Genomic DNA, 23,666 nt, shown 5'->3' with positions numbered 1-23,666 from the left:
CACCCGTTCTTCCAGTCTTAGAGATCACCACAGCATCCATAATAGAGACACACCCTACAAATAGTAAGAAGTGTGGTAAATCATTTACACAGTCCTCACATCTTTTCATTCAGTATAGAATTCCTATTGAAGAGGAATTACATTACAAATGTAATGAAAGTGGGAAATCTTTCACCATTCCTACAGTCTCAGAGTTTACCACAGAATCCATGTAGGACACACACCTTAGAAATGTCATAAGTATGATAAATAATTTACATGGTTCTTACATCTCCACGTTTACTACAGAATCTGCTTACAGTTCAATCCTACAAATGTAAAGGATGTGGCAAATCTTATATCTGGTGTTAATCTCTCTAAGGTCATCAAACAATCCATACTGGAAAGCAATCTTATAGGTATAATGAATGCAGGAAGTCCTATTCCTGTTCCTCAAATTTTCAGTCTCACCAGAGAATCCTTACAGAAGACAAACCTGAAAAATATGGTAACAGTGGACATTTATTTCCAAAGTCCTCAACTCTGCAGCCTCATCACTGTAATCCATCTTGGAGACAAAACTTTCAAATATAGTGAATGTTGCAAATCATTTACCCTGTCCTCAAATCTTCATGGTGACCACAGGATCTGTGTTGAAAAAAAAAAAACAAAACAAAACAAAACATTACCAATGTAAAGAATGTGGAAAATCCTACACTCAGAAATCTTATTTGCAAACCAAATTTAGCATGTATACTAGAGGCAAAACTTACAAACATAAAAAATATGTCAAATCATTTATCACAAGTTCAATCCTTAGACCACAAACAAGATCCATGCAAGAGACTAACATGTTAGGTAATTACTCTTCTAGTATTCATGCAGAAATCTGTTATTTACAATGAGAAATGTATTCATAAGAACTTAATTAATGTTGATACCTTACTCAATATCAGAGAACTACCACAGGAAAGTCCCATATTTCATTAGGAATTGAAAACATTTTACCCAAAAAGAGCTTATATTCATATTAAGTATTTATTTGGAAAAAAATGAAAAAAAAAAGTTCACCCAGTACTAATCTGACACCATTAATTAATCATGGTTTGGGGTTTATGTTCTAACAAATTAAAGAAATAGTATTTTAAATGTAAGGATTTAAGCCAACATAATATTAATAACTATCCTAATAAAAACCAGTTGTATAGTGTTGTGGATGTTTTATTAGTGTAGAATATTGACTTTTGTGACATAAATGTTATGTGAAATTATTGTTTTGTTAATCTTTAAACATTTTATATTGTTTATATTATAGGTAATTTTAAAACTCAAACTAGTCCCTTCTTTTTCAGTGTTTTCAATAAATACATTACAACTATCTTCTATTAATCCTGTCTTGGTGTGATTAGTATTCATTTTATGCTAGGATGGCATCATTCTCATCCTACCGTTACTCATTAATAATACCACAAAATCATGTCTCAAAAAATTATTTTGATATCTAGGCTTCTCACCTGTCTCTCTGCACAACTGATTATGCCCCACCAATTTCTCTCCCCATGCCCTCTTTCACCAAGTTTTCTTGCTCCCTCTGGCTTCTATGAGTATCTATTTCTTCCTCTATGTAAGATTCAAGCATCTGCACTTGAATTTTTTTTTTGTTTAATTTTTGTTCCTTGGTGTAGATCATGTTCGTTGGAACTTTATGGCTAATATCCACTTATCAGTGAGTACAGTATCAAACTGTACATGCCCTTTTCAGTCTGAGATAGATCTTCAAGGATAATATGTTTTAGTTCCATTCGCTTGCCTGCAAATTTCATGATGTCCTTCTTTTTAAAAAATAGCAAAATAGTATTCCATCACAGAAATTAATCACATTTTCTCTATCCATTCTTTAGTTGAGTGACTTCAGAGTTTTCCCAGTTTCTGACTATTATGAGTGATACTGCTATGAACATAGTGGAGCAAGTGTCCTTGTGGTATGGTGGAACATCATTTGGTTACATGACCTGCAGTATAACTGGGTTTTCAAGTAAAACTATTTCTAGTTTTCTGATAAACCACTGGATTGATTTCCAAAGTCTTTGTACATGTTTTCAACCCCACCATTAATGAAGGAATGTTCCCCTTGGTCTATATCTATGGCAATATGTCATATCTCTTGAGTGTTTTATCTTAGCTATTCTGATTGGTACAAAATGGAATACCAAATCACTGAATTGTACTTCCCTGATGAGTAATGTTGCTGCACATTTCTTTAAGTGCTTTTCAGCTATTTGAGATTCCTTTGTTGAGAATTTATTTAGCTCTATTGTTAGATTGGTTTATTAGGTTTGGTGGAGTAAATTACTTTAGTTCTCTATGTAATTTGGATATTAGCCTTCTATTGGATGTTCATTTAGGGAAGATCTTTTCCAAATCTGTTGGCTGTTGTTTTGTCCTATTGCCAGTGTTCTTTACCCTACAGAAGGATTCATTTCACTTTCATGAGGTCTCTTTATGATTGGTAGATTTTTGCTACTTCGTCATTGGTGTTCTATTAAGAAGTTGTGTTCTGTAAAACTGCATTCACGGTTATCCCATAATTTTTCTTCTATTATATTTAGTATATTTTATATTGAGATGTTTGATCCATTTGGAATACAGTTTGCAGTGATAAATATCAATATATTTAATTCATCACATTCAGATATTTTATATCAGCACAACTTAGAGAAGATACTCTCTCTTTTCCATTATATGTAATTTGCTTTTTTCTTTTAAAAAATCAATTGTCTACCATTGTGAAAGCTTATTTCAGGTTCTTTGATTTGTTTACATTGATCATCCACTCTTATTCTGTACCCATAGCAGGGAGGATACAGCCTGTATACATAAACATGCCCCAGTTTAGGGAAATGCCAGGGCAGGGAGGCAGGAGTTGGTGGGTGGGAAGGGAAACAACATCATAGAAGTAAGGGGAGGGGAGATGGGATAGAGGGTTTCCAGAAGGAATACTGTGAATGGGGAAATCATTTGCAATGTAGATTGATAAAATATCCAAATTAAAAAAAAACTATATGTTGCAAGCCAACATTATGTTAAAATGAATGAACCTTAAACAATTCAACTGAAATCAGGGTCAAGACAAAGCTTTCACTCTCCCCCTATCTTTTGAATATAGCACTTGATGTTTTAGCTAGAACAATCAGAAAAGTAAAAGAGATCAAAGGGATACAAATTGAAAAGGAAAATGTCAAAGTATTGCTATATGCAGATAATTTGATAGTATATTTAAGGGATCACAAACTTTTACCAGAGAATTCTTACAGCTGATAAACAACTTGAGTAAAGAAGGCTTTTCAATACGAATGTGATACATATCAGTATTACTCCATGATACAAGCAATCAATGGGCTGGTAAAGAAATTAAAGAAACCACACCCAAAAATAGACACAGATTACATAAAAATATCTCGCCCACTTGATCAATGTGCATGATGTTTTAATGTATTTGTTGGATTTGTTTTGGAGTTATGTTATTTAATATATTGTCATCAATGTTCATAAGAGAGATTGGTTGGAAATATTCTTAGTTGAAGCTCAGTGTGGATTAGATATCAGGTTGTCTTTGGTATCATAATATGAGTTTCTAATGTTCCTTCTTTTTCTATTTTGTAGAATAGTTTGTGGAAAATTGGTATTAGTTCTTCTTTGAAAGTGTAGTAACAATGGGCATAAGAACCAAATATTCCTTGGTATTTTGGGTTGAGAGAATTTAATGACTGTGGGTACTTGAGAACAGGGCATTATTTTCAGATGTCATATTGGTGGATAGTTCCTTTGATTAATTTTTGTTGAAAGTCTATTTTATTATATATTATAATGCCTCCTTGAGTTGCTTCTTTGTTATTTTTGCTTGGAAAAGTTTGTCAGTCTTTCATTCTGCTGTAACATGTATTTTGTGAATATATGTTTCTTCTATGCAGCAGAATAATAAGTCCTACTTTGAAATTAATCCTGTTTACCTTTTATTGGTGAATAGATATCATTAATATTGTGAGATATTAATGACCAAGGACTTTTTCTTAACATTTTTATTATGTTATTTATATTACAGATGTTATCCCCTTACCCACTAACCCCCATGAACCTCCTATCCCATCCCACCCCTCCTGCTTCTATGAGGATGTGCAAACATTTACCCCCCCTTCCAACTTTCAGATCTCCACCCGCAAATTCTTCCACACTCGATGGCTAGCCTTCATGGGACCAAGGATCTCCTCTCCCACCTATGCCTGACAAGGCCATCCTCCCCTATATGTACAGGTGGACTCATGGGTCCCTTCCTATGTGCTCCCAGGCTGGTGGTTTAGACCCTGGGAGCTCTGGGTGGTTGGTATTGTTGCTCTCCTCATGGGGCTGCAGACACTTTCAGCTCCTTCAGTCTTCTCTCTAACTCCTCCATTGGGAACCCATTGATAAGATCAATGGTTAGCTGTGAGCATATGCCTCTAAATATGTCAGATTCTGGTAGAACTATAGGGAGACAGCTACATCAGGCTCCTGTCAGCATGTACTTATTCATATCCACATCAGTGTCTATGTTTTGTGACTGCACATGGGATGAATACTGGAGTGGAATGGTCTCCAGACGGCCCCTCCTTCAGTTACTGTCCCACACTTGGTCTCCATATTTGCTTCTTGAGTATTTTGTTACTCTTTCTAAGAAGGACTGAGGCACCCACACTTGGTCTTTCTTCTTCATAAGCTTCATGTGGTCTATGAGTTGAATCTTGGGTATTTCAGGCTTCTGGGCTAATATCCAATTATCAGTGAGTGAATACCACATGTGTTTTCTTGTGATTGGGTTATCTCACTCAGGATATTTTCTAGTGTCATCCATTTACCTAAGAATTTCTCAAATTTATTGTTTTTAAGAGCTGAGTAATATTCCATTGTATAAATGTACCAAATTTTGGTATCCATTCCTCTGTTGAGGGAAATCTGCGTTCATTCCAGCTTCTGGCTATAGTAAATAAGGCAGCTATGAACATAGTGGAGCATGTGTCCATGATATATGTTGAAGCATATTCTGGGTATATGACCAGGAGTGGTATAGCTGCATCCTCAGGTAATGCTATGTCAAATTTTCCAGACTGATTTCAGGAGTGGTTGTACCAGCTTACAATCCTACCAAAAATGGAGGAGTGTTCCTCTTTCTCCACATCATCACCAGCATCTCCTATCACCTGAATTTTTGATCTTAGCCATTGTGACTGGTGTGATGTGGAATCTCAGGGTTATTTGGATTTTCCTTTCCCTGATGACTAAGGATGTGGAACATTTTTTAGGTACTTCTCAGCCATTTGAGTTTTCTCAATAGAGAATTCTTTATTTAGCTCTGTACCACATTTTTTAATAGGGTTATTTGGTTGTCTGGAGTATAATTTCTTGAGTACTTTGTATATATTAGATATTAGCCCTTTGTCAGATGTAGGATTGGTAAAGATCTTTTCCTGATATGTTGGTTGCGTTTTTGTCCTATTGACAGTGTCCTTTGCCTTACAGAAGCTTTGCAATTTTATGAGGTCCCATTTGTCAATTCTTGATTTTGGAGCTTAAGCCATTGGTGTTCTGTTCAGTAACTTTTCCCCTGTGCTTAGGTGTTTGAGGGTTTTCCCAACCTTCTCTTCTATTAGTTTCAGTGTATCTGGTTTTATGTGAAGGTCCTTTATCCACTTGAACTTGAGCTTTGTTAAGGGGATAAGAATGGATTGATTTGCAGCCTTCTACATGCTGACCTCCAGTTGAACCAGCATCATTTGTTGAAAATGCTGTCCTTTATCCACTGGATAGTTTTAGCTCTTTTGTCAAAGATCAAGTGATCATGGGTGTATGGGTTCATTTTTGGATTTTCAATTCTATTCCATTGATCTTCCTGCCTGTCTCTGTACCAATCCCATGCAGTTTTTATCACTAAGGTTCTGTAGTACAGTTTGACCTCAGGGATGGGGATTCTCCCAGAAGTTCTTTTATTGTTAAGAATAGTTCTTGCTATCCTGGGTTTTTTGTTATTCCAAATGAATTTGCAAATTGCTCTTTCTATCTCTATGAAAAATTGATTTGGAAATTGATGGGGATTGCATTGAATCTGTAGATTGCTTTTGGCAAGATTGCTATTTTTACTATATTAATCCTGCCATTCCATGAGCATGGGAGATCTTTCCATCTTCTGAGATCTTCCTCGATTTCTTTCTTCAGTGACTTGAAGTTCTTGTCATACAGATCTTTTACTAGGTTGGTTAGGTTTACACCAAGGTATTTAATGTTATTTGTGACTATTTTGAAGGGTGTCATTTCCCTAATTTCTTTCTCAGCCTGTTTATCTTTCAAGTAGAGAAAGGCTACTGATTTTTTGAGTTGATTTTATATCCGGCCACTTTGCTGAAGTTGTTTAGGTTTAGGAGTTCTCTGGTGGAAGTTTTAGGGTCACGTAAGTATACTATCATATCATCTGCAAATAGGAAAATTTTGACTTCTTCCTTTCCTATTTGTTTCCCTGTAACTTCCTTTTGTTGTCTAATTGCTCTGTCTAGGACTTCCAGTACTATATTGAATAGGTAGGATGAGAGTGGGCATCCTTGTCTAGTCCCTGATCTTAGTGGGATTGCTTCAAGTTTCTCTCCATTTAGTTTGATGTTGGCTATGTTTGCTGTATATTGCTTTTACTATGTTTTAAGCATGGACCTTGTATTCCTAACCTTTCCAAGACTTTTACCATGAAGGAGTGTTGAATTCTGTCAAATGCTTTCTCAGCATCAGGTGAGATGACCTTGTGTATGTGTGGTTTTGTTTTTTTTTTTTTTTTTTTTTTTTTTTTTTTTTTGTTTATCTAGTGGGTTACATTGGTGGATTTGTGAATATTGAACCATCCCTGCATTCCTGGGATAAAGCCTACTTGATCATGATGAGTGATTGTTTTGATGTGTTCTTGGAATCGGTTTGGAAGAGTTTTAGTGAATATATTTGCATTGATATTCATAAGGGAGATTTGTCTTTAGTTCTCTTTCTTTGTTGGGTCTTTGTGAGGTTTAGGTATGAGCTTGATTGTAGCTTCATAGAATACATTGGGTAGTGTTTCTTTCATTTCTATTTTTTGGAATAGTTTGAAGAGAGTTGGCATTAGGTCTTCCTTGCAGGTCTGATAGAATTCTGCACTAAAACCATCTGGTCCTGTACTTTTTTGCGGGGAATTTTTATGACTGCTTCTATTTCTTTAGATGTTATAGAACAGTTTAGATGATTTACTTGCTCCTGATTTAACTTTGGTACCTGGTATCTGTCTAGAAATTTGTCCATTTCATCCATATTTTCCAGTTTTATTGAGTGTAGGCCTTTGTAGTAGCATGTGATAATTTTTTTAATTTCCTCAGTTTCTGTTGTTATGTTTCCCTTTTCAATTCTGATTTTATTAATTTGGATACTGTCTCTGCGCCCTCTGATTAGTATGGCTAAGTGTTTTTCTATCTTGTTGATTTTCTCAAAGAACCGGCTCCTGGTTTTGTTGATATTTTATAGAAATCTTTCTGTTTCAACTTTGTTGATTCCAGCCCTGAGGTTGATTATTTCCTGCTGTCTCCTCCTCTTGGGTGCATTTGCTTCTTTTTTTATCTGTAGCTTTCAGGTGTGCTGTTAAGCTGCTAGTGTGTTCTCTCTTCAGTTTCTTTTTGTAGGCACTTAGCGCTATGAGTTTTCCTCTGACCACTGCTTTCATGGAGTCCCACAAGTTTTGGTATGATGTGTACGTACTCATTTTTATTAAATTCTAAAAAGTCTTTAATTTCCTTCTTGATTTCTTTCTTTACAAGGTCATCATTGAGAAGAGAGTTGTTCGGTTTTCAAATGTATGAAGGCTTTCCATTGTTTTTGACATTATTAAAGACCAGCCTTAGTCCGTGGTGATATGAGAGGATGCAAGGGATTCTTTTAATCTTTTTGTATCTGTCAAAGTATATTCTATTTCCAATTATATGATCTATTTTGGAAAAGGTACCATGAGGTGCTGAAAAAGACTATATTCTTTTATTTTAGGATGAAATGTTCTATAGATATCTGTTAAAACCATTTGGTTCATAACTTCTATTAATTTCATTGTGTCTCTGTTTATTTTCTGTTTCCATGATCTGTACATTGCTGAGAGTCAGGTGTTGAAATCCCCCACTATTATTTTGTGAGGTGCAATGTGTGTTTCAAGCTTTAGTAAGGTTTCTTTATGTGTGTGGTTGCCCTTGCATTTGGAGCACAGATGTTCAGAATTGAGAGTTCATCTTGGTAGATATTTTCTTTGATTAGTATGAAATGTTCTTCCTTATCTTTTTTCATTACTTTTGGTTGAAAATCAGTTTTCTTTGATATTATAGTGGAATGGCCACTACAGCTCATTTCTTGGGTCTATTTGCTTGAAAAATTCTTTTCCATCCTTTTACTCCAAGGTAGTGTCTGTCTTTGTCACTAAGGTACCTTTTCTGTATGTAGAAAAATTCTGGGTCCTTTTTATGTATCCAGTCTGATAGTCTATGTCTTTTTATTGGAGAATTGAGTCCATTGATGTTAAGAGATACTAAGGAAAAATGATTGTTGCTTCCTCTTATTTTTGTTATTAGCGATGGATTTATGTTTGTATAGCTATCTTCTTTTGGGATGTTGGAAGATTACTTCCTTGCTTTTTCTATGTTGTAGTTTCCCACCTTGTGTTGGGATTTTCCATCAATTATCCTTTAAAGTGCAGGATTTGTGGGAAGATGTGTAAATTTGGATTTGTCATGAAATATCTTGGTTTCTCCATCTATATTGATTGAGACTTTTGTTGGGTATAGTAATCTGGGCTGGCATTTGTGTTCTCTTAGGGTCTATATGATATCAGTCCAGGATCTTCTGGCTTTTATAGACTCTGGTGAAAAGTCTGGTGTAATTCTTATAGGTCTGCCCTTTTATGTTACTATACTGTTTTCCCTTACTGCTTTTAGTATTTTTTGTTTTTGTTGTTTAGTACATTTGATGTTTTGATTATTATGTGTCAGGAGGTGATTATTTTCTGGTCTAGTCTGTTTGGAGTTCTGTAGGCTTCTTGTATATTCATGGTCATCTCTTTCTTTAGGTTAGGAAAGTTTCTCTCTATAATTTTGTTGAAGATATAATGGCCCTTTAAGTTGGGAATCTTCACCCTCATCTATACATATTATCCTTAGGTTTGGTCTTCTCATTGTGTCCTGCATTTACTGGATGTTTTGGATTAGAAGCTTCCTGCATTTTGAATTTTCTTTGACAGTTGTGTCAGTGTTTTTCATGGTATCTTCTGCACATGAGATTCTCTCTTCTATTTCTGTTATTCTATTGGTGATGCTTGAATCAATAGTTCCTGATCTCTTTCTTAGGTTTTCTATCTCCAGAGTAGTCTCCCTTTGAGATTACTTCATTGTTTCTACTTCTATTTTTAGATCCTTGATGGTTTTGTTTAATTCCTTCACCTGTTTGTTTGTGGTTACTTGCAATTTTTAAGGTATTTTTGTGTTTCCTCTATAAGGCTTCTACAAGTTTACCTGTGTTATCTTGTAATTCTTTAAGGGATTTATTTATGTCCTTTTTAAAGTCCTCTATCATTATCATGAGAAGTGATTTTAATTCTGAATCCTGCTTTTCTGGTGTGATGGGGTTCTCAGGTCTTGCTATGGTGGGAGAAGTGGGTTCTGATGATGCCAGGTAACTTTGGTTTCTGTTGCTGATGTTCTTGTGCTTGCCTTTTGCCATCTGGTTAACTCTAGTGCTACCTGCCCTCACTGTCTCTGACTGGAGCCTGTCTTCCCTTTTATCTTGCTGTTGTCAGAAATTCTCTGGGTCCAGATGTCTCTGTGATCCTGTGATCCTGTGATCCTGTGATCCTGAGCTCCTGGATGGAAGAACTCCTAGACTTCAGGCCACCTCTGGGATCCTGAAATTCTGCTGCTCTGAGTGCAATGGCTCCTCTAGGATGTCGCAGGATATTGTATCTTTAAGGGAGGAGAGCAGCTAGGTGTCTGCTTCTCTGAGTGCAGTGGTTACTCTAGGATGGCTCAGGATATGGTGTCTTCACAGGATCAGACCAGCTAGGTGTCCACTGCTCTGAGTGCAGTGGCTCCTCTAGGAAGTCTCAGATTATGGTGTCTTCATGGAAGCAGACCAACTAGGTCAACCAATGACTTTTAATTCCTGTTGTGTTAATGTAGTTGATGTTGATGGTGGTGGTGGTGGTGGTGGTGGTGTGTGTGTGTGTGTGTGTCTGCATGCTGTGGAATTATTTATTTTCTCTGTGTTCTTGTTTATTTAACCTTCTTTCTTGGAGTTTTCCTACAAGTATTTTCTGTAGTATTGGAATTGTAGATAAATATGCTATAAATTTGGTTTTGTCTTGGAGTATCTTGTAGTCTCCATCTATGGTGACTGAAAGGTTTGCATGTGAAGAGTAGTATAAGTTGGCATCTTTGGTTTCTTAGATGCTGTAAGACATGTGTCCATGCCCTTCTAGTTTTTCAAGTCTTTTTCACAAAGTTTTCTCTGATTCTGATGAGTCTGATTTGTATGTTATGGGGCCTTTTTCTCTTGCAACTTTTTATATTTTTCTTTGTTCTATAAATTGTGTGTTTTGAATATTATGTGACAAGGGGATTTTTTTTCCTGGTCCAATTTAGTTGGTGTTTTATAAGCTTCTTATGTGGTTATATGCATGTCTTTCTGTAAGCTAGAGAAATTTTTGACTATAATTTCATTGAAAATATTTTCTGGTCCTTGGATCTGGGACTCTTCACCTGCTTCATAACATCTTATTCTTAAGTTAGGACTTTTCATATTATGCCAGATTTTCTGGAAATTTTGTGTCAGGCCTTCTTTAGATTAATTTTTTTTTATTCATGTAAGAATTTCTTCTACTGTATCTTAAACACTTCAGATTCTCCCTTCAAACACTTGTATTCTATTGGGGATGTTTATTTATGAAGTTTCTGTTCTTTTTCCTAAGTTTTCCAATTCCAGGATTCACTCAAATTGTGTTTTCTTAGTTGAGTCCATTTCTATTCTCATCTCTTGAACAGTTTTATACATTTCGTTCTCCTATGTAATTTTATCTTCCTGTGTTTTTTTGAAGGATTTAATTAGTTTCCTCTTTAAAGGCCTCTACTTTTTTGATTATAGTTTCTGTATTGCTTTGAGAAATGTATTAATTTCTAATATAAACACATCTATCATCATTACAGGACTTGATTTAAGGCCATTTTCTTTGTCTTTTGTTGTGTTAGAATATCAAGGCCTTGCTGTGTTGAGATACTTTTGCTCTGAGGGTGCCACAAATTCTTGGTTCTTGTGGTTCTTGTTTAGGTTCTTATTGGGTCTTGAGCCATCTAAATGTCTCTGGATATTTCTTATATTTCAGTTATATGGAAGATAAACCTAAGTCTACATGTTCACTGTGCAGTAGGCCTCCTATGAGCAGCCTTGGACAAGTTGTTTCTGGTATAGCATGTCTGGAATGTTTGGTGGGCCTTGTGTTTTCTTGGTAGGACAGCCTGGATGCTAACTGTTAGTCTGGACTGATAGAAGCCAGAAGAGCAATGGAAAAAAAACAGAGTGCCAGAGAGAGCCTACGTCTAGCTAAGGGCTCTTTTGCATGGCCTGGAGGATAGGCAGAGGTATAGGGAATAAGTGATTTGACTTCATTGTTTCTTGTTCAGCAGGCTTGGATGTTCCTTGTTTGGCAGGCATGATGAAAGCCAGACAATATGTTGGCTAGACTGATTCTGATTTTTTTGATACTAAACACAGTAGCACAGGGAAATCTCAATGAATATGTTTCTATGTATTATGTTACCCCTTACCATAGATATGTACCTAGGAGTAATTTGTCCTGTGTTTAATGTTATTAAACACTTAGCAAGTATATAAACAGTATTTCTAAACAGCTACCCAATTTTGTATTCTTTCTAGCACTTAGTGTTCTCAATTACTATATTGTTAGTACTTATTACTATCTCTTTCCTAAGTACTATCTCTGTTTTGGGGTCTGCAACTTGAAAAAATCCAATTGGTTCTCCATCACAAGTGGTGGTGTGAAACCTACCACAACATTCTATGTACCTGAAGGTTTGTAAATATCCTCTGGATATAAAAATCTATGACGTCTCCCTTATATCCACCCTCTTGCCCGGTACCTTCGTTTTCTATCCATCATTTCTTAATAGTCTAAAGTACTGTGCCAAATGTGTATCATTTACAAGAGACGAAGCTAAAAATCAACATCAAATAAAATCAAATATATTCGAGGATAAACCCTTTCTTGACAGGATCTCAGAGAGTAGAGCTGGTTAACATTGAACTTGTTATATTGCCTGGAAACAATCCAGTGTGTTTGTCTTTTCTCTATCAGCAAGAAAAATGTCATACCAACATACCCATGGGCCAATTAACAGAGGTAATGCCTCAATCTGACTGATTTTTCTCAGGTGTGTCAGGTTGAAAACCAAGCTCTGTTAGGTAACTTTGCAATTGCTTTGATGAAATAAAATGACCAAAAGCAACATGAGGAGAGAAGGGTTTATCTCACTCAAAGTTCCACAGAAACATTCATCTTTAATAGTAATGAGAGCTATAACTCAGGGCAGCAAGGAACATAAAGATAAGAGCTAATACAATAGGATGTGGATCAAAGCTGCTTACTGGCTTGTTCAGACTGCTTACCTGTATAAGGCAGGACCACAAGCCCAGGGATTGTATGACCACTAATGGATATGACTATCACACATACATCAAGAATTTTAAAAATGCCTTACAGTCCCTTGGACAACCTAATCTTTTGGAAGCATTTTCTCAAATGAGGTTCCTTCATTTCAGGTTAATCTAGCTTGTGTAAAGTTTACAGAAGTCTAGCTAAGATAACTGACACACCTTGAAACACAAAAGCATTCCTCCCCAATTAAAAAATAGTGTTCCTGTTCATTTATCCTTAAGATGTCATGTTAATATTTACATCACAATGTAAAAATGAAACTTTTAACAAGTTTGGTCTTTACAAGTCCAAATATATTTAAATCCAGTGTCTTTACATATCCAAAATCACTTAAATGTTCAAAGTCTCTCACTCTTGGGCTCCTTTAAAAATCAAAGTTAAGCTAAAAATTTTCTTACTTAGTGAGTCACCATATAAACAAAGCAACATCAGCCTCCAACATGTGTAAATAACTTTCTGCACAGTTATCTGGAAATCACTCAATATCTTCTGTATTCCTCTAACATGCTTGGGTCATTTCTCTGGCTTTTCCATCTGCAGTGTACATACCAAACTATATCTGCTATACAGCAGCTAATTCCACTCTACTAATGCTGGGGTTATTGGTGGTCATTCCATATTACTGGCATTATTCAAATTCTGGCAACCCTTGCTACAGCTGTGTTGTTCCTTCACCAGCAGCCTCACCTGGGCTCCCTTCAGGGATTCCAACCCTGCCACAAGTTGCCAAGCCTCAGCTGCCTTACATGATCCTTTCATGTCTTCAAAATGAGTACTGTCAAGATGAATCACACACTACCAAGTTCAGTGCCCAACATGAGCTATACTCTTACCCACCTCTGGAAGAGAGATTTTGCGTTTTGAATTTGAAGTAATTATTCCCAGAACATTTCGTCTCAAAGATGCTAGTTCCTTTTTATTCAGAGTTAATTCTTCATCCACACTAACCAGACACCACAATTTTGTCACTCAAATTTGATATTATTTGTATTTCCCTTTGATACGTAACAAGCTAGGCCTCCATTGTCTATACTGTTCTCAACATTCTTAGAGTCTAAGCTCCTACACAATATCTCATTGAGCTCTCAAAAGTTAAGCAGCTTTTCTAGCCCAAAGTTCCAAATCTCTTCCACCAATCCTGTCCAAAACAATATGGCTAGGTCTCTCAGAGAAATGTTCTGATGCCTGACCAAATTCCATATTTTTAGGATTCTCTAGAGTAATAATACTTCTGAAATGAATCTACTTATATAGAAAGAGTTTTTCTTGACACGATATATAGATAGATGACCAGGTAATATAACAATCAATGGTTGTAAACAGAAACTAAAATAACAGAGTAATTGGTGAATCCAAAAAGATGAATGTATACACTGGAATCCTGAAGAGTTAATCTTCAATGTAAGTTCAAGAATGAACAAGCTAGCAAGTTGAGGAAACACAGAGAAAAAGCATGTCTTCTTTCCCATTCTTATATATGTTTCCAGCATAAGGTGTGACCCAGATTAAAAGTGTGTCTTTCCACAAAATCGGATTAAATTTATTTGTTTTCCTAGCTCAATATTCCATGCAAGAAGTAGATTCAACAATACACACCAAGCAAAATAACTTGGTATTCAGTCCAACTCTTGGTTATAGTGTTTTCCAGATGTCATCAAATTGACAACCAAGAATAGCCATCACACAAGACATCTTAAGTACCAACAACGTAAAATCATAAGCTGAAGGAGCAGACAGGCCTCTGAGAGGTTAACATGCACTACTATGCAGGTATTTCCTAATAACACTGTTGTTGCAATGAAAATTAAGGTAATGTGAATCAGAGCAGTTTATTTTTATTAGGTCAATCCTGGTCAATGATGGTTCAAATGGCACTTTGTCATAGCTCTGTAATCTCAGGTTACAGTTTTCAGAGTCTTGCAGGTTAAATTTCCTCACAAAGCTTGTAAAATTCTCCAAGGATGCTGGTTGCCTATTATGAACCTTCCTTTCAAAGTTATTACCAGAAAGTCTTTGAACTGTAATGAGTTCCTTTTATTTGCTGTGAGTTAAGGGTCCAAAATTATTCTTTTGCTTATGGATTCTGGACTCTACAAGAGAATCCTATTGAAATGTAATTCTGTGCTGTTACATGGTAATTTTGCAAAGTCAACTGAATGAAAACATAAATACAGTACTTATGCAATGCTGGCATACTTTATTGAACTTTGTATTCATTATAAACATCACTTTGAATCACTTTATTGAGTCAGTTGTTTTAGCGTAATGCTTTAATCACAGCACATGGGAGGCATATTGGATAGGTGGATCCCGGGATCCCAGGCTAGCCTGGTCTACAGAGCAAGATAGAGGAGTTTCAGGGCTACCTAAAGAAACCCATTCACGGGGAACAGAATCTAATAACATCAAACAAAAAAATTTATCAATTGTTGAAATTATTGTTCTTTTTATGATGTGAGAAGTAATCTAAGTTGTTCTTTTTATAAACTGAACACAATTACTCTTTAGATATTTCTTATAATATTTGCCAAGTAGTTAGTTACATCATGCTCTTTGCCAATCTTTTTTGATTACCTGTAATAACATAATGCCAACATTATTAATATGTACTATAATTTTTCCTGGAGCTGTTCCTGATAATTGGCATCATTTTATTCTACCTTTTATAATTAACTCAGAAACATTTTCTGTATATGTCTTAATTGTTTTACTTTATTTTTGAGCTACAAAAAAAAAACAATTCTATTCATTTTTTTAATTGGCAAAATGAATCCAGTAGAAAAATGAATTGAAGGCAAAATAAACAAAATGAGAACAATTTTAGGACAAATTCAATTCACAAATGCATCTTGTAGTATGCAAGAAATACCTCTTTTACTGTATCATCTGTTAGACAGCTTGGAATGTTTAAATTCAAATCTCATTTTAATGTTTGAAGCAAATTACTTAACTCATGTACACCTAATCAAATTTTAGGCCTCTGTCAGCTAATATCATTAATTTTTGAAAATTGTTAAGTGCTTTCTATTGGTCCCTAAGTATCTGTACCTTTTATGGTCAAATTTTATGTTGTTTGATATTAAAATCCAAATACCTAAGAGAATTTCCTCTTTGTATTTTTCTCCTTTTGGAGCAGGGCAGAATTCCTTCTGTTACGTTAAACATATTTTCTAAAACATGTTTTTCAGAATCAGCCAACAAATGTCATACATATAATGATAAATAATAGAATAGACTGAGGAAATTGCTTATAAATTATTTTAATGTTTTTTTTCACAAAATTTAGACCTAATGTTGGACTATTTAACATGTGCTGTGAAAATATCTTCCAATGTTATCCCCTTAGTGGATGAATATTTTTCAGAGTAGGTATTGAGAAAGCAAGACTTTACCTGGCCTTCTCCTGCAAGGGTATTTTGAAAAAGCAATCCTCAAAGTCAGTTATTATTATAGGCTAGGATCTTTGTAAGAAAGATGTTAAAGGAAATACATGGACATAAATGTTACTTTAGTTGAATTAACTGCTCTTACATCTGTTATCAGCCTCTATTTTCCTGATTTCTTTTTTACAGCAAACTCAGGGATTCCATGGGACTTGTAGACTCTTCTAGATGTTGAGCCTACAGCTATTCTTTTACTAGTTGTTGAAGTGCCTGCAATTTTTGTTTTGTTTAGGGACACTGTTTTTGCTATGCTGGTCAGTTAAGTATACATTTTCAGAGCAAGGGTATGTCAGCAGCTTCCTCTTTTATAAATTTGGAAATTGGATACATTACATGTCTTGTTTCTAGAACAGGGGCATAGTTTGTGATTTTTCATCATCAGCATTATTAATAACTTCCCCAAAATGAACTAAAATATTAGACTTAATTTCCTCAATTCCTGTCCCAGGAATTTCAAGGAATATTAATTTACATACCCCAGTGTTGTGAAAGATAACTTTCCCATAAATTTATGGTTATGCCAGTCCTATAAGTTCCCAACTTTGCATTTTGTCCTTTAGTTCCCACTGGACACTTTTTCTTATTCCTAATAATTTACCAATTCCTATAAATTGTATATAAAACTTTGGAAGTAGTCAATTTGGATTCCAAAACTTCTGAAAAACTATACTAACATAAGCTCCTGTTTCTACTAAATTTTCTATGTGAACACAATTCATTTGTATCATTTATTTGGGTCTCCGATCTATCTATCTATCTATCTATCTATCTATCTATCTATCTATCTATCATCGATTATCCTGGGACTCAGACTGCCTCTGGGATCCTGAAATCCTGCTGCTCTGAGTGCAGTTGTTCCTCAGCTGCTCAGAATGCAGTGGCTCCTCTCAGATGGTTCAGGATATGGTGTCTTCACAGGAGCAGACCAGCTAGGTGTCTATCACAGCCAAAAGGACCAAGAGAAGAAAGGAAAGGGAGAGGTATTCCAGAGGGTTAGGTTTTGGATGGGCGATGGATCCTGAGTACCCAAGGCTTCTGGTTACAGCTCTGGAGCATAAAGTTGTGGGGAGGGTTCTTACCTATTGCTCTGAGTGCAGTGCTTTCTCTAGCATGGTTCAACATATGTTGTCTTCACAGGAGCATACCAGCTAGGTCTAGTCCCTGATTTTAAAGAGGTTCAAGTTTCTCTCCATTTAGTTTGATATTGGGTACTGGTTTGCTGTATATTGTTTTTACTATGTTTAGGTATTGACATTGAATTCTTAAACTTTCCTAGACTTTTAATCATAAAGAATGTTGAAATTTGTCAAATGCTTTTTCATCATCTAATGAAATGATTATGTGTTTTTTTCCTTGAGTTTGTTTATGCAGTTGATTGCATTGATGGATTTTCTTATGCTAAACTGTCCCTGCATCCCTGGGATGAAGCCTATTTGATTGCAGTGAATTATTATATTGATGTGTTCTTGACTCTGAGAAAGTGGAATTCCTCCCATAAAGAAATTTACAACTAGTTAAGAGTACCTTAACAATAGAAGAAACCATGCACAGGACTACACTTCAATTAACAGAATGCTAAGTTGTTTAACAAACAGACATTCCCAGTGGCCTGCCCTCATAGATGTAGCAGCACCTTACAGTATCACCAGTCATCACCAAGTCCACTGGGTGTGCTAATTGCTGAGCATAAAATGGCTTCCGGCCAACTCATATCTCTCTAGGTCTGTCTCATCTCTTACCTTTCTCATTCTTTATTTGTCCGCCTTTCTCTTCTGTCTCTTGTCTTCTTTCTGTCTGCTTATTTGCCTTTATCTCTTCTTCCTGTCTTCAAACCAAGATGGCATTTCACTACCCCCTTCCTCAGTAAATCTCTTATACAAGATGTACTGTGTGGCATAATTTTATAGGGGTAGGTATACCTTGACACAAGCCCACTTACAGTCCCCCACCATCACCCCTACATTTTTTCCTATCACCTATTTTGTGAAATCATTCCATAGAGACATGAGCAAACATCAACTTATTCAATAGGATACAGAGAACAGATCAAATTAAGGGTATTATGAAAGTCTGATTTATTGACCAATGCTTTATTGGGCTTAATTGCAGAAATAGTTGTAAGAGGTTACACACAAAGGTAGGGTTTATTCAAAGACAACTCTATCACCAAAGCCCAACCCAGCATGGGTAATAACTCACAAAAGCCTGAGAGTATGGTATAGCCTGCAGGTAGCTCACAAGTTTGGAGAGTGTCATTTTTCAGCCTCTTCCAGACATATCTTCTGTTCTAGTAGTGACTCTCAACTGTTCAGAACCTTAGATTTGAATGAGCCTTAAAAAGCTCATATATATATATATATATATATATATATATATATATACATGTGATAGATATATGATAGATTAATCGATAGATAGATAGATAGATAGATAGATAGATAGATAGATAGACGGATGAGAGAACAGGTATTCGATGCTGACATATGCTAGTAGACATCACCAAATCCCTATAGTTTGAATATAAATAGTTGTAAGCCACCAAACATGACCATTACAACCAAACTCTAGTCCTCCTGAAGATCAGCAAGTGCAGTTAAACAATGAGCCCCTCTAATACTCTTTGTTTATTTGTTTTCTTTGTTTAGTGTGAAACAAGATTTTAATATGTAGCCCTGGGTAATCTGGAACTCACTTATACACAGGCTGGACTCAAACTCAGAAAGGTCTGCTTGTCTCTGCTTTCCAAACGTCGGGATTAAGAGTTTATGCCAACATGCATAGCTTATCAATCTTTAATGTAGTTGAACAGCTTATTCGGCTAGTCATTTTAATTCACCTATCATATGAGTTCAGAAGACTGTATTATATGAACTTCTTTAAAAATTGACAATTCATTTGTGAAGGTTTGATTATGCTTGACTGAGGGAATGGCACTATTAAGAGGGGTGGCCCTGTTGAAGTAGGTGTGTCACTGGTGGTGTAGGTTGAAGACCCTCAGCCTAGCTGCTGAAAGTCAGTCTTCCATTAGCACTTGTCAAATGAAGATATAGAACTCTCAGCTGTGCCTGCATTATCCCTGCCTAGATGCTATGCTGCTGCCACCTTGATGATGGACTAAACCTCTGAACCTTTAAGCCAGCCAAATTAAATGGTATAATTTACAAGACTTGCCTTGGTCATGGTGTCTGTTCACAGCAGTAAAACCCCAACTAAGATATAACTCTTCCCTGATTTTTATTTTCAGGAACAAAATCACATATAAATTCCAAAATACTACTATTTCTTTGTAGACTTTCTTCTTTCTCTCTCCTTCCCTTCTTACCTGCCTCCTCCCTTCTCTCTCTGTGTGTAGGCCAGAGGTTAATCTCAAAAGGCACCTATCTTGATTTTTTGACAGTTTCACTTACTATCTTGCTTCAACATAAGTATGTTCCTCCAGTTGAGCAGAAGTAGGACCACAAGGAATCACTGCTATAGAAAGTTCCCGTATATTCTAATTCTGGAGTTAGAATTCAGATCCTCCTAATAGCATAATAAGCAGTTTGCCAATTGTGCTGACCCCACCAGCTTAGGCCACATTTGTGGAGTAAAAGGGCCATTCTAGTATTAAACACCACATATACAAGTGTTGAACACTTGTCTGTCTCAAGAAATCAATAACATTTCTGCAAATGACATGATTATAGTGTAAAATAATGGTATTGCACAACAGGAAAATATTGATTAATACAGACTTTTACACCATCTTCATTGTAAAAAATGCATTGATTTTCTTAATGAGATTTTTATATGATTATATAAATATATTTTTTATTTTTTCAGCAGCTTGTACAAACAGATATTTCATTTGTTGGTTTGTTTGCTCAAGTGTTGGTTATATAAGCATAATCTTGATTATTGTTACAAAAATGCAAATACAACTGGAAATCAATGGCCAGAGTATAGGAGAAATAAACTCTATGAATATTATGCAATATAAAATATTAATAATGCCCCCTGAAGAGCAAGACACACAGCATATTAAACTTGAACTATATATTGATTTTTTTCATTGAGTACTTATAGTTTGCCATATTTTAAGAACTATAAGGGTTGTTGAGTATACAGAAATAAATGAAAGGGTGTATTACATTAATTATGCTAGACATGAAAGGAAAAACATATTTGGCAACAATTGGACACAGGCTGCCTGTAGGCAACAAATATCTTGTGCAATAAAAATAAAGAAAGAAAAAAAGAGAAGAATTTGCAGATTCTCTATGAAGATCAATGAGTACTGGCAATCAAGTCTGCATTTTTCATGATAAAGCCCTGGTACTAAGAGGTCCTAACAAAGAATAAAAATGTGATTATCATAAGATTAGCAAAGCTTTGAAATAAATGAAACATCAGGGCTCAATTTTAATACCCAGTGAGAATTAAGCAGCAAGAAGACTGATCAATAATAATTTAGATAGTCAATAGGCATGCAGAAATATTCAACACTGTGAAAACTATTGAAATAAGCCTTCTAAATTTTTCCAATTAAAAATTACTATGAGATCAAAGATTTGCTAATTATCAAATTAACTTTGATTTACTTCTAAGTCCTGAAAAAAAATGTAGGAGGGTGATTTTTTTTTAAAAGAATGAGTGGGTGGTAGCAGACTACTTAGTAGGTTTATAATTTGTCATGAAAACATGAGGAACTGGACCTGAGTTCAAAACCACAGAGACCATTTAAAATCAGATAGGAAATCATTTGCAACTCCAGAAATCCTATTGTGATATGAAAGGCAGAGGCTGGGTAATCCCCAAAGGATAATGGGCTACTGAGCTGGACACACTCAGAAGTGAACAACAAACCTTGTACCAAATAAGGAGGAAGGTGAGTAATAACATATCAAGGTATTCGCTGATCTCTGCAGAAATAGTTTGAAATGAACAACATGTACCACTTAGTAAGCACACACACACACACACACACACACACACACACACGGATATTTTTTAAAAAAATAAAGGAAGTCTTTTTACTTTAAGGAAAAGGGTATAATGTTGTGTATTTGGTTTAATGCTTGCATTATGGGTTCCCAAATTGCATGAGAATCCTGAAGGTGAGATGCTGAGTGTCCATGCCTCTAGGTGGTAAACAAATTTGCCATGAGCAAACTGCTGGGCAGGGAGAAAGAGATAGTACTTTAATTTTAGCAGGCAAGAAAAACCAGGTAAGAAGAAAAATTTACTATCACCGTGCTGGGGAAGAAGAAGGACCAGATTGAGTAGTGCAGAAGAGAGAGTATAACATCATGTAAGTGCTGGGGAAGAGTGGCCCCTGGACCAAGCCTCTCAGTTGATCAAGGATAGCAAAGATGAAATATAGATTTTATTAAGTAATAATTCAGAAGTAACAGAGGGGCAGCATTAGCAACGTGAAAGTTCGGGAGTTTCCCAATCATTGTGCTCTTTATGGCATGTTAAAATATATAGCTGTAAGTCTGTTTATGTGTGTGTGTGTTTGTGTGTGTGTGTTTCTGTGTGTGCAGGCAAGTGTGTTTCATTTGAGAATTCCCAATATTGGGGTGGTAGTAAGAAATTTGTGTGCTTCTGTTGGGCCTAACAGGAGGTCTAATCTCCATTCCACCTTCACCCTTCAGTCAAGTACACAGGTGGAGGGCAGGAACAGGCCCTAGAGAGATTTACATACTAATGAGGTACCTGAAGGCCAGAGGTGGAGCCGATTAAACATTCCTCCCCAGCCCCTCCCCCCTTCTCCCCTCCCCTTTTAACTCAGGTCGATCCTGGGTTTATGGAGGTATGCATCCAGATCCATTCACAGATCCACCATGTGAATAAACCAGTTTTGGAAACCCAAGGGCTTACTCATGTGTTGGGGCTGCGCCTCTATGAGGAACCGTGAGGAGCCAGGGAGAGGCTTTTAGTTAATGAGCAGCTGGGCCCAACTTCCAGCTGGAGGAACCCAGAGCGTTCCCAGCAGACTACCCACAGCATGGCAGGAGGAACCGTGGGATCCCCAGCCTTTTTTCCCAACATGCTTCCACATGGAATATTAGAATAAGTTAATCAACTATACCTATAGTATAAAATCACATAATCCATTAATTATAGTTCTTTTCTTACCTAGCATTTTCTCATTAACTTTTAAATGACATGAATAATGCCCTAATATATTAAGAACAGTAAGTATATAAGTTTCATGCAATACTTAAAACAATTTCAATGTCACATAAAAGAACTTAGAAACATTATTGAAAAAGAAAATCAGTCATTAATTTTATTTCAATCACAAATACTTTAAATTTAATATTTTTTAAACAATTACAAATTTTATGCATATATATGATTGCATGCATATTATTTGTATACCCAGGGAATGCCTAGTGCATTCAGAGGCAGAAAAAAAGGTTCAGAATTCCTAGAACTCGAGTTACAAATGCTTGTAAGCCACCACATAGGTATCATAAATTGCAGCCTTGACCTCTGCAAAGCAGTAGGTATTCTTAACTGCTGAACTATATCTGTAGCCTTTCAAATAAGCTTTTAAATGATGGCTTCAGAAAGAAAATAGCTGAGCATATTTTGAAAAAGTCTGAACCCTTGACCAAGGTTAATAAATACCAACTGCACTTTCATTCTTTTTATCATTATGATTCTTAATATCATGTTTTGCAACTACTCTCACTAACGTAATAAATATTTCCAAAAAGGCATAATGTCATTCTTCACAGAGATTTAATAATTCTGTCTTATAAAACAGAAAAATATGAATGAATGTTGTATTTATTGTCACATTATAAACAGAAAAGCTTTTGTTGAATGCATTGAAAATTGAAGTTATATCACTACTAACTGCATCCTGGTAATCAGCTTAGGTATTAAGGAAAGAGAAAACACTCAAACTATAAAATCAAATACACAAAGAAAAAATTTTCATCAACAGTGCATGCCTAGTAAATGTCATGTTCAAAGAATCACTGATATATAAAACCCCTGAACATTATAGAAAATGGGAAGCTGGTTTATTTGTTGTTTTTCTTTGTTTGTTTGCTTTGTTTTGTTTGTTTGTTGGTTGGTTGGTTTTTAGAGACAGGGTTTCTCTGCGTAGCCCTGGCTGTCCTGGAGCTCACTCTGTAGACCAGGCTGGCCTCGAACTCAGAAATCCACCTGCCTCTGCCTCCCAAGTGCTGGGATTAAAGGCGAGTGCCACCACCGCCTGGTGGGAAGCTGTTTTTAAATGTATCTCACCAGCTTTGGGGACATGAAGAACACAAAGTATAATCCACTGTACTAAGAACAGAGATGAAAGCTAGTCCAGATGTGGTGGTTGTGTTCTCTCTTCTTTCATCCTCAGTTGTGATCGAGATGCTTATTCTAGGAAGGAGAGGGACATTCTCTGCTCATAGCCTCACAGGTATGAGGATGAAGCATAAAATTATTGAACAAGGTAT

The 23,666-nt window shown here is 35.9% G+C and overlaps 1 protein-coding gene across 1 annotated transcript in view; it reads left to right on the top strand.

The window, feature by feature from the left end:
* The first annotated feature begins 23,517 nt into the window (after positions 1 to 23,517).
* LOC117716054 (uncharacterized) overlaps positions 23,518 to 23,666 on the top strand; it is a 35,345-nt gene continuing 35,196 nt past the window's right edge. Inside the window, 1 exon segment of the mRNA XM_076940997.1 lies at positions 23,518 to 23,629. Within this exon segment, the coding sequence (XP_076797112.1) occupies positions 23,518 to 23,629 (112 nt within the window).

This window comes from Arvicanthis niloticus, chromosome 10, assembly GCF_011762505.2.
Source record: "Arvicanthis niloticus isolate mArvNil1 chromosome 10, mArvNil1.pat.X, whole genome shotgun sequence".
Classification (NCBI taxonomy): domain Eukaryota; kingdom Metazoa; phylum Chordata; class Mammalia; order Rodentia; family Muridae; genus Arvicanthis; species Arvicanthis niloticus.
Note: the sequence above shows the minus strand (reverse complement) of the source record. Positions and strands in the feature narration are given on the sequence as shown.